Source organism: Pecten maximus, chromosome 14, assembly GCF_902652985.1.
Source record: "Pecten maximus chromosome 14, xPecMax1.1, whole genome shotgun sequence".
In the NCBI taxonomy this organism is placed as follows: Eukaryota; Metazoa; Mollusca; class Bivalvia; order Pectinida; family Pectinidae; genus Pecten; species Pecten maximus.
In genome coordinates, this window is record NC_047028.1 from 15,408,055 (window position 1) to 15,420,416 (window position 12,362).

At 39.7% G+C, this 12,362-nt stretch overlaps 2 protein-coding genes and 1 pseudogene across 2 annotated transcripts; 2 read left to right on the plus strand and 1 right to left on the minus strand.

Moving 5' to 3' along the window:
- Positions 1-909: 909 nt before the first annotated feature.
- LOC117342938 lies at positions 910-4,849 on the minus strand. The gene is made up of 2 exons (XM_033905237.1): positions 4,646-4,849; positions 910-3,704 (listed from the first exon to the last, which is right to left on the minus strand). Exon 2 carries the CDS (start codon positions 3,673-3,675, stop codon positions 1,681-1,683), a length of 1,995 nt encoding a protein of 664 aa, XP_033761128.1. The 5' UTR covers positions 3,676-3,704; positions 4,646-4,849; the 3' UTR covers positions 910-1,680.
- Positions 4,850-5,604: 755 nt separating this feature from the next.
- On the plus strand, positions 5,605-12,191 carry LOC117341771 (annotated as a pseudogene).
- On the plus strand, positions 7,440-10,697 carry LOC117342855. The gene is given in 3 exon segments (XM_033905135.1): positions 7,440-9,742; positions 9,745-10,380; positions 10,382-10,697. Coding segments are annotated over 3 exon segments (2,232 nt in total). The 5' UTR covers positions 7,440-8,407; the 3' UTR covers positions 10,643-10,697.
- Positions 12,192-12,362: the final 171 nt, after the last annotated feature.

The window sequence follows — 12,362 nt, forward strand, 5'->3', positions numbered from 1 at the left end:
ATTTTGTCATCACTTATACACTGACGGACATTTTGTCATGACTTAGACACCGTCTGACATTTTGTGATCACTAAGATACTGTCGGACATTTTGTGATCACTTAGACACTGACGGACATTTTGTGATCACTTAGACACTGTCGGACATTTTGGGATCACTTTAGACACTGTCGGACATTTTGTGATCACTTAAGACACTGTCGGACATTTTGTGATCACTTACACACTGTCGGACATTTTGTGATCACTTAGACACTGACGGTCATTTTGTCATCATTTACACACTGGAGTAGCCTAGTGTATGTTACGTCAGTGTAAACGATACACCTAGTATCTGTTTCAAGAACGTTTAGATAGACACGCAACATCCGGTATAAAGTTGGATGATTACAAAAGTTATTGGAAGGATATTTTTCCATTTATAGTAAGAAACCTTGACCTTTGTGCTTCGGACCTGAAAAGCAATCACAGACGTGCACTTTTGGTAAGAAACGTCTGCATGAAATTCGAGTTTGATCAGCAAAAGGGAATTTGAGTTATCGCCATAATGTCCATCACTGTATCAATGTATATATTATATCCTTTTGTCTGTAAATATCCAAATCAAAATGTTAAAGATTTGTCCCCATTGGCTTGATGTTATACATAACGCTCATTTCTAATTATCTACGAGAGGTGAATATATGTCTTTTTTGATTTTATAAAAAAAACATATCAGAAACCAATCAATATAAAATGAGGAAGAAATGGCGATAACGATTGAATTCGTGATTGAACATACCTTTGTGGAGTTGAGGTCTTTCGAGTGACATTTTACATGCTCGGGCAAATTATTCTGTTCTCGCTTGCCAACTTCTGCTTGTTTTTTTTAATATGAGGCCAAACTTACAGAAAAGTTAATTAGAACATGTAAGAAAGACAGCGTCAAACCTTTTATTTCCCTTTTTATAAATGGCGATTACACGTATTGGCTATGTCGATCACGATACATGTAGGAATAGACACATAAAACAGAATAGTCTAGCATCCTCATTTTCCTTCCATATGTCTCATTCAAGCATCAACAGTTTCCTTTCCATCTCTGTCTCAATCATGCATCCGTTTTTTCGTACATTTGTTTTAATCAAGACTCAACATTTTCCTTCCAAATGTCTTAATCAAGATTCAACATTTTCCTGCCAAATGTCTTAATTAAGACTCAACATTTTCCTGCCAAATGTCTTAATTAAGACTCAACATTTTCCTTCCAAATGTCTTAATTAAGACTCAACATTTTCCTTCCAAACGTCTTAATCAAGACTCAACATTTTCCTCTAAATGTCTCAATCAAGAATTAACATTTTCCTTTCATCTGTCTCATTCTATCATCTACATTCGCGTTCCATTTGTCTCATTCTAACATCCACATCCGAGTCCCGTCTGTCTCATTCTATCACTCACAATCGGGTTCCATGTCTGACTAAAACATCCACGTTTTAATTCGCTCTGTTCTGTCTTATTCCTATTTTGTTTTGCGCCCCTTAAGCCTAGGAATGATAATAACGGATGATATAAACTAAAAGTCAGGCCAACTCTTCACATTAGTTCCGATATATTCCCACAGGAGAGCATATACTAACTGACCTTCTAAAACAAGGAGTCACCGACTACATGGACGATATCGAGTTTTTTTCAGTTTACCTCAGTATAACTGAAATACGTTAACATAATACCGGTGTTTCGCCGACTCGTTTGTGATAGCAAATTTGTCCCCACAAAGCGATATACCAAGGGGTTTATCTATATCATTCTCTGCCGTCAGAAGTTCTCTGACCTTGGTACCGTCCGGGGAGATCTGTACCACATTGTTGGACAATTGACCACAGACGTACACATTCCCTTCACGATCTACATCTACTCCCATCGCACGTTTGACCACTTCATCCTTTAGGATATCAGCTTGTTTCCATTGAGATAGTCTGGTTAACACAACTCTACCAGGTATAGATGTGACGAGACTGGCAAATATGTGTTCCTCTTTTGGGCAATAGGCGACATGCCGACATTCATTCCCCAGTGTGTAAGATATGTTGGATTTTCCTTCCATAGTGACAGCCCGAATGTGTGTTGGTGTACTCACGATGAAAACCCCATCAACAAAAGCTATACCACGACAGTTACAGTCACTCGATAGCTTTATTTCAGATGATAGACTCAACTTAGAGGCATGCACTCTCACAATGTATATTTTGAAGTGCCCTGCTACCGCCACTGTGTCCTTGTCCACAACACAAATTTCCCGCAGAGATGCCCCAATCCTTAACGCACCTAAACACCTATTGTCAGGGGAAAACATCTGGAGTTTTTCACTGGAGAAATCGCTTACAATAACGTTGTCGTTTGGCAACAACAAAACGCCATATGGAGAACAGTTCGTCGTATCAGAAGGGAGCTTAACACGGCATGTCCTTATTTTCCTGACCCGACACTCAGATAACAAGCCTATATTTGGTACATACTCAGCACCATCCGGTATGGTATAAGATTTTTCCTCCTTGGAGATTTCCCCCAGGGCCAGGATGCTTGTCTCGTCAATTGTAGAGAGACTTGCGCCGATGTCATGTTTGAAACTGACCGACTTCAAAGAATATGTCATTTCGTCAATAAAATTGTTGTATGCTACAAGTTCTGCCTGGCCTTTATGGAACAGCCGAATTGTTCTAATGCTGTCTTCATTCAGTGTGGCGACCCTTGAATTTGCTGTCGTATTCTGAATGGCAGCCTTGAGACGGCTACATTTCTGGATTGATAAATCAACTTTTGCTTTCTCAGCTTTGTACACCGAATTAAGATCATCAATTAACTCATCTTGTTTCTTGTCCAAATATATATTGATCCTTTCTCGTAAACTTTTTACACTGCTTAAACCAACATCTTGACATTGTTGCATGGTTTCAACTCGATCATCGAAAGCTTTTAGAATTGATTCCAAGCACTCGTCTGCTTTTTCGAGAGACTTGTCCATACAACCCAGCCTAGATTCATTCTTCTGTTTCTCAAAAATTTCTTTGGTTGTTGTCACCGTGTAACAACGTCGATGCTCTGTGATAATACATTTGTAACATCCGATGAATTTATGATCCTCACAATAATAGTCCATCTTCTCCTTGTGTGAGGAACATGTCATTGATAGTGGTTGATTCCAGGCTAGGTTCTGGTTTGTCGCTTTAATAATTACGATGTCACATACGTCATGAAAAATGTCATGTACATTGACTTTACAAAGGTCACAAAATGCCATGTCACTCGTTTTGCACAGCGATGTTGCTGGAGTTACCTTGTTTTTTGTCTTTTTGCAGGGGCCACAAAAATGTGAAATATCCGCTATCCCCTTGCTGCAAATCAAATCCAGAACCAATTCATCTGTTAGAAACTGCCTGGCACATGTTTCCTTACTATCAGAGGGATCGACTGGTGATGTGATCTTCCTACAGACCGGACAGGGGAATGAGGTCGCGGCGGCCATCTCACCTGACAAGTCTGTGACGATGTAGGTGCCGAGACATTCCTCACAGAAGGAATGTAAACAAGGAAGAGACTTTGGTTCTCGCATCTGCTCTAGACAAATAGGACATTCGAGAAGATGACTACAGTCGTTGTTCACTTGTCTCTGCTGTTGAGTTCCACCTTTTGCCATCGTCTTTCATGTGTTCGTAACTGGTTGATCTGAAAGTTTAAGATTAAAAAAAAAAAAAAAATTACGTAATTATTTCTTGATCTAAAATTAAAGAAATTATGTTTTATTTTAACAAATTTCATTCATTGTACATTAATTGGATTGAACATCAGGTAAGGCTGATACATTTACGAGGGATGATTGATATGTTGTGAGCCTCGTTTTGAAGGAGGTATTTAAGGATGTTCTTTAAGGCCTAATACTCTCTGACTGTATATGGTCGTGTACCCAAGGACTGGTCTCATTTGGTTAGTTTGCATCGACAAGGTAGCACTTTAAAGTAAACAAGACAAGCGGCTTTTGCAAATGGACAAAATCGGTGAAAGAACAGTGATCCAATATTTGCATAAAAAAGGTTTAACACCTCAGGATATCAATAATGATATAGAAGCAACACTAGGGATTAAAGATTTCCCTTCATATGCTTCAGTGAAAAGGTGGGTGGCGGAATTTAAGCGCGGCCGATAGAGCCTTGAAGATGACACCCCGTCCTGGAAGGCCTGTCAATGTTGCAACCCCAGAAATGGCAAATAAAGTTCATGATACTAGTATTGGTATGACAGACAAGATACAGAACGTGGTCAATCATTTGACATGTTATTGGCGGCAGGCGAGTATCAAGTCTTCTTTCTTGTTCAAAGGGACGTAACTCGCAATACAAATACACGTTACGCAGTACATGTACATAGTATACATGTATACACAGACAAGATTAAAGAACGTTAAAAATAAAACGACACCACCCCCTTCCTCCCCCTACACCACCCCACCCCAACGCAAACACACACACGCACACAAAAAGTAAATAATGTGCTATACACACAGACACAGACGAGAAGGCCCACATTTTGCAAATACAAATAAATACACAAACAGACTGTAACAAAATGTCCATGCCACTGTACTAGTAGCAGAACACTACCCGACTTACCGATGTTACTTCTCACTGGATATCAGCGGTCTATACGAGGATTCGGGACGTTAAAAGAATCATCATTCTGGCCGATTCTAAACTTCGAGGCTATAGGAAGTGATTACAGGGCGATTCTAAATAGATACATGTAAGTTCGAATAGGGTGATGGATAGACCCGGATGGATGTAATGTTAGGTATTTTGAAATGATAATAAAGAATCGTGCCGTGTAATTGTTAGTCGTTATAAACCATAGAACTCTAAAGAAAAACATCATATGTCTACAATGCTCTGTCAATTATGTTATAAATATCATACAACGGAAGTTTAATATTCATATTTTCCGTTTATTCTAAATTTAATAAGTTGTTCGTTGCCGACAAATGGGTCCGATCCTCAGTGACCTGTCACTGAAAGCGGAAGTGACGTCATAGACATCTTCAACATCCATCCATGAGGACGTTCGCTGTTTCGACTGATAAAGAATCAGGTAAATATGCATGTTTTAAAAACCCGTGGAACGGGAATAGCCTGGTTGGCATTGACCTGGATGGTCCATTTTGGCTTTGGTAGCCTTATTTTCCGCCTGGATGGCGCGATGGTTATATTTCTTGACGGATTGGAAATCCGTCGAGCTGGTAGGGTCAGCTTCATTCAGGGCCGGTTGCTCGCTATCAGTCATGCAAGATTTTTTCTAAATTTGGTTATATGGTATGCATGTAAGGAGTACTATTATGATAGTGTTGGTTGTTATATTTATTGAGGGTTACACTGCGTACTTAAATATTGCTGGACATAGTTTCGAGCATGGCTAATTTTACCAACGACTTGAACAGGTAAAGGGAGGTAACTCTAATATTATTGTTTATACCGCGTTCGAGTACGAACATCTAATTATAATGGTGTCCCTGAGCACGTTTTGGAGTTCGATAGCGATTGTTTGTTGTATTCTATGTGTAGTATATTTCCCTTGTTTAGAACATGGTCCTTCCAACTACATTGAAAAAGAGACATACTCTGAAAGGAAGGAATGTCCTTCCTGCCATCAGAAGGCTCCAGGAGGGTGCCCCGGTAAAAGCCCTTGCAAGGATGATGGCAGGTCGCAAAACGGAGGACTTGTCTATGCGGGTAAGGCTGAAGGGAATAACTGTTTTGTAGTTGAGTAGAAATATAATTATAAATCAGATAATAAATAATTAAATTAATTATCTGATAATCCTTCCGGTATCAGTATCAATAACCATGAAATAATTAAGGTAAATATGTGATATAACGTAATTATATTTTGACCAACACATATCCATACATGGATACAAAAGGGATAACAAGTGTCTGAAATATTTACAACTGTCTGATTATTTGAATAGGAATAGAGATACTAGGTGTCTGATTTTTAAGTGACAACAAATGTCTGAAATGGATATGATTTCCGGATTTGGGGGACACAATTATATACTATATATATATCTAGGAAAGAATTTATATAGGCTATGCCTGTTGTTAGATCCTTTTTCCTTTTTGATATAAATTGGTTGAGATTGAAAAATATAAGTTTTTATGCTTTGAAAAAAAAAAAAAAATGTATGGGTGTCTGAAATAACAAATAGGGGGATAGAAATACATGTTGAAAACATCACACTGGCAGAAATACTTCAGTGAGAGAGTTATGTCCCATCCTTTGTTACACATACCATTGTTATCAAATTTGACTTAACCTTGTAGCTAGTCCTCCACCTCTGGGTTGCGAGTTTGAAACCAACGGTGGGCAGTTTACCAGGTAGTGGTACTGATGACCCTGGTTGTAATAGGATGTAAAAGAAAATAAACAAAACCAAACTTAACTCTGTGTACTGATCCGAGTCATATTGTCGAATGTCAGTTAACACTTGATCTGTCATCATGTCATGATATGTATATACCATTAGTGCATGTATATCTATATCCATACCCCTATTCCCTCACACCCTACCCAACCCCCACCCCTGTGTATCAGCATAAATGGTATCTATGATTAGTTGATAGTATTCATCTGGTTATTCAATGTCCATTACAACTTATATACAAATAAGATTAATCAGGGAAATCCTGAAAGTTGAGTGTGTAGTGGTAGAATAATTTACTCTGGGATTTGATTGCAGGATGTGGAAAAATATGTAAATGAACTCACTGATGAGTCCCTCTCAGATCTATTAGAATTGGCAGGAAAGAACAAGGAGGATATATCAGAGGCACGCCTCCTCCTACATTATCTGATAGTTCTGGCTAATGAGAAGGGACAACCCTAAGGTCAGGATCTACTTGAGGCACCGGGAACATCTACAGAAGCACAGGTAAGTGAAAATCATTGGTATGGTCAGTGTGGTCATACATATTTTATATTATAATGTCTTTTACCTATTTAACGAGCATTTAACCAAAATATATTTGTATCTAAGGTATAGATATATAGATAAACATATCAACAGTGTAGACAAATGAGGTTTTCAGTGAGAATGTATGCTCGCAGAGATAATAATTACAAGTATACACAGGGAAAAGCCTGAAAACTGAGGAACACTAACTAATTAATAAATCCCCCCCCCCCCCCCCCCCCCCCCCGGAGAAAAACTGATGATTTTATTAATTTGTTACAGGGCGACATCACACAAGAAAACACTTTGGTACGTAATAATGATGAACCCCCAAACAAAAGGTCAAAATCCGGCTCACTGGAGGCAAGAATTGCGTTTTTGGAAAGCTCCACATCACCAAAGGTTTCCGACATTAAAGAGAGGGTAAGGATACTTTGCCTTCAACCAGAACCAAGTAATTCCTTAATCCTTCTCACATTAGAGGAACTTGCAAAAGCAGCCAGGAGTGCTAACCATGAGGAGTCAGGTCTATACGAGGAACTTTTGAGACAAGTTCATAGACTACAGTCTAAGGTCTGCCTTCCAAATCTCTGTCTATCTGTCTTAGGGGGGAATGAGTCTGACAAGATATCAAAAGCTATTGCCAAGTGTATGAAGGATGTCATAGACACAGCCAAAGAATCAAAGAAAGAGGCACCACTGGTAGGGAAAACACAAACCACTCTGTCGCCATTGGACAACTTGTATGTCACATCACCCCCACCAGGGGCAGGCCTGGCCCCTATGCCTTTTCCCCTGCAACAACATCCTAATCCTATGTATGGATCTTATCAGGGTTATGTTCAGCAAGGGTATGGTCAGCAGGGCTATGGCCAAGGGTATGGTCAAGGGTATAGACATTATAGGAGGGGTGGTTTTAGGCACCCTGGGCAACGCCCTAGAGGAGCATGCCTGGTTTGTGACAGTACAGCCCACCAGGTCAGAGATTGTCCAAAAGTAAAAGAGTTCAGGCAAAAGTAATACTTGGAAGATTGCAAATTACAACAAATGTTCATATGTTTACAGTGTCAAATTATTTTTACCAGAAAGCAACTGGTTTGATAAAACTGTTTACTTAATTAATACTCAATAATTAAGATACTTGCTTTTGGTTTATATATGACCAATTGTGATGTATAATTGAAATGATCATGATGCTTGTAGTCCTACAGGGAGATATTATAGATGCATTGTACTAACATTATACTAGAGTTATGTATTGTCTTCTTAGTAAACTATTATAAATAGGTTAGCTTGTAAGTTATAATGGTACTTCCTCCTCTGCTGTCCAAAGGACACTGACGCCTTAGTGAGTTACACTCACGTGGGTAGCGGACGAGGGGGTTCCACTTATTTCAATGTTACTTATGCTGGTCCTGTTTTTTTAATTATGCATACCTTCTGTGTATTACAGAGGTGCAGAGAGGATGGCCGCTGTGATGGTGGAATTACAAAAAATTGTATACAGGTCCCAAAATGGGAACTTGAAAGTGGTTTTAATCCGACAAATATAAGGGTCCGACAAGAACCAGCATGGGTGACATTGGATGGTGGAGCCTCTTTGTCCGATGCCCACGTAATGTCGCAACTAGACACGGACTACAATATTAGAAAGTTATCTTTAAGAGACCCCTCAAAATTTGTGGCTGGTCAACTTCATTCTCACCTGTCTGATTGGAAGGATATTTTGCAGGGATATGATGATGAAGGGAGGAAAGTTATTACAGGGTGGCTAGAAAATGGTGTAGACATATATGACTTTTTTCATCATTTCAAAGGTAACTTCAAAGGTAGAGCTTTTGATAGTAGTACACCTCCAGTACAATACTTTCCTAACTCGAGACATTGTAGAGACCATGTAGACTTCATTGTGAAAGAGTTGTGTAATAGAATAGAGAGTGGTTCTCTCAGTCTCCTAGGTAAAGTTGGAGAGTGTGAACTACCAAAGGTCATCATGCCCTTACTAATCGAGCCCACTAAGCCTCGACTTTGCCATGATGAGAGGTACCTTAATCTGTGGATCAAAGATCTCCCTTTCAAACTAGAAACTCTAAGGGATGTCCATAGAATGATTGAAAAGAATGCCTATATGATCACCCTTGACGAAAAATCAGGTTATGATCATATTCTGTTGTCAGAAAGGTCTCGCAATTATTTTGGCATTCAGTTCGGTGGTTTTATTATGACATACTGCACTTTGCCCTTTGGGTGGAAAGCCTCCCCATACGTGTACCAGTCTGTTGGAATGGTTGTAACAAATTACCTTCGAACAAAATCTATCTTGAATGCGCAGTATATTGATGATCGGTTAGGGGTTTCAGGACACAATGGGGACAATCCATATATAGAGGCAAAGCAGATAGTGTATACTATGGTTCAGGTATTGACAAGGTTGGGCTATACTCTGGCACTGGATAAGTGTTCTCTGGAACCTGGCACAATTAAGAGGTTTCTCGGCTTCTTGATCAACTCCATTGATCAGGCTTATCTACTGCCTGATGACAAGAAAACTAAGTTTGCTAAACTCAGAGAAGAAATCCTATCGCACCCAGAGGTGGATGTCAGAACCTTGCAAAGGTTCTGCGGCAAATGTATATCCATGAATATAGCTGTACCTGGTTGCAAGCTTTTCTGCAGAGAAATGAACAGAGCTCTTTCTGTGGCTCTGAAGAACAGTAGGAAGATTCCAGTCACAGGTTCCGTTCGTGAGGAGCTTGAACACTGGTGCTTTTTTTTTTTTTTTACAATTGGGGAGGCTGTATGAAATGGAGACCAGAATACCACAAGTTAATTGAAATGTCCACTGATTCTTCAGGGTATCGTTATGGAGCGGTAGTAGCATTGGATGAGAGGGTGACTATAGGTGATTATTGGGGTGAAGGTGACAATCGACCAATCCACATCAAGGAGGCGGATGCAATTCTCCAAACATTGGTTTCCCTGGGACGGCAACTGGAGAACTCGAGGGTTGACTTGAGGTGTGATAACATGGCAGTGGTTAGTGTTTGGGAAAAAGGGGGTGGCAGGGATACTGCCCTAACTGACATCATGAAAGCAATCTTCCATCACACATCAACATTCAACATTGACCTGCACTTATCTTATGTGTCTTCAGTTATGAATGAGGCAGATACCCCATCTCGTGTCGTATCATTGGGGGACAGCATGCTAACTGAGAAGACATGGGAAATGGTTGAGGATGAATATGGTCCCCACTCTATTGACCTCATGGCCTTGGATTCAAATGCAATGAAATCAAGGGAGGGTACTGCCCTAAAGCATTTTACCCCATGGCCCACTCCAAATTCATCAGGTGTAAATGTTTTCACTCAGGATTTACGACGTGAGAGAAACCCTTATGTTTTTTCCCCCATTTGTACTTATATACCCAATACTATGTTTCCTGGAGGAACAAAAAGTTTCTGCTACTGTGGTTCTTCCAAAGATTCAGCCATTACCAATATGGTGGCCAAAATTAAAAGAAATATCAGTAGGCCATCTCCTATTGGGTCCGAAAGGGGACATGGAAGTCCTGTATATTCCCTCGCGTAAGGGGTTTGTCCCTGATTTGAAAGGGTTGAGATGGCCATTATATGCATACAGAATTGCATTTGCCTGTACATAACTCCAACATTGAGGTGCCTGGTTTATATATATTGATGGCCTGTTTCAGGAAGTTGAAGAGAAGCATGTGGATTGGCAAACTATTGATGATAGACTGACAGAGTTGGATCAAAGGCTAACGACAACTTCCGGGTACAAAAGGAAATCAAGTATATTGAAAAGTTTCTTGGAGTTCCTGTCCTTCTTGCCCAATGTTACGATGGATAATTGCTCTCCCCAGGAAGTGAAAAAGTTTCTTGTTTGGAAGGATAGCTCGGGTAAAACCATTGTGCATAATATAGGTTGTGTAAATCTAGGTAGCAAGGAAGGAGATGAATGCTCCTGTCCTACACGACTGGCCTCCGGGACAGTTGAAGGGATTATCAATCAGCTGGTAGGTATATTTGATGTACATGGATATGGCAGGAGATGGGAATCCCATCTCTATGACTGGGAACCCAGCAGCATCTCCCTCAGTGTCAAGTTATTTGAAGTTAGTTCAGGAGGAACAAGCAAAGTCTCATGTTCTCCCGAAACAAGCCAAGCCAATCTTTTTGACAAAGATAAGAGCCATATCCTTGTTCATAAAAAGAGAACTAGGGAGGACAGATCTGTCCATGAAGGATAGATACATCCTTAACCGAGACCAAGCTTGGTTCAAATTGCAGTTTTTTGCAGGAGACCGGGCCAGTGACCTCTCAGTCATTGTCACACAGGAAATCAAGGTCCTTAACGATAATTCGGGGTTAGTCTTTCAACACACATTTGGGAAAACACTGCGGGGTAGCAAGGGTAGGTCAAACACCTTCGTCATCAAACTATGTGATGACAAGTTAGTCTGTCCAGTGAGAGGTCTACTAGATTTTCTCCAGTTTGCAAAATCTAGTGGGGTCGACCTCACAACAGGTTACCTCTTTCGAGTGGTTTCTGATAGTGGCAGGGTCCTTGATAAGCATGTGAGCTATTCAGTGGTGTATGAAAGGCTCCGCTATTATCTCGTTGTGCTAGGATTGTATGAGGGGGAAACCCCTCATAGTTTCAGATCAGGATGTGCTGTTACTATGGCACTCTCGGGTTCAGTTGACCGTGCTGAACAAATGATGACTCACTTGGGTTGGTTCACTAAGGAGAGTGCAGAGTATTACGGGCGGCTGCACACAATGGCAGATTCTGCATTAGTTGCATCAAAATTGGCTAAAACAACAATGGATGCAAGCAAAATTGAGGAAGTATTCAATACGAATGCTAATTTCGCATCATTGAAAATGTTAAAAGATTTTTTAGGTTAATCTGGTCAGGTACCCATTTTCTAGTCAACTTTTGAGTGTTTCGATACGCTTTATAGTCAATTTGAATAGTTCCCTGTACCATTTACCACATTTTATTTAGGTAGTAAAATGGGTTAATACAATTGCTTTATGAGAAAGGGTCAATTGTGTGAAGGCATATGAATACTGGATGACTATCTACAATGTTTTAAATTACTATTAACTTGAGTGAGTGTATGATTTATTTCAGTGTTTTTTTTAAATACTTGTGGTTTATACGGTGAACAATGTCTTATTATGTATCAAAAAAAAAGTTTTGGTAATGTTCAAGGCAAGAAATTCTTATGTATTTAATGTATTTGATTCAAATTAATTAGTAAAGAGGATATGATTTTGTATTATAACCTTTGACTATGCTCATTATATGGTTTATATACTTTATAAATAACTGTTCAGTGCAACCATTAACTAATC

What these genes read in the sequence shown, in the direction of transcription:
- LOC117342938 (XM_033905237.1), bottom strand. Translation starts at nt 3,675, where the DNA reads ATGGCAAAAGGTGGAACTCAACAGCAGAGACAAGTGAACAACGACTGT.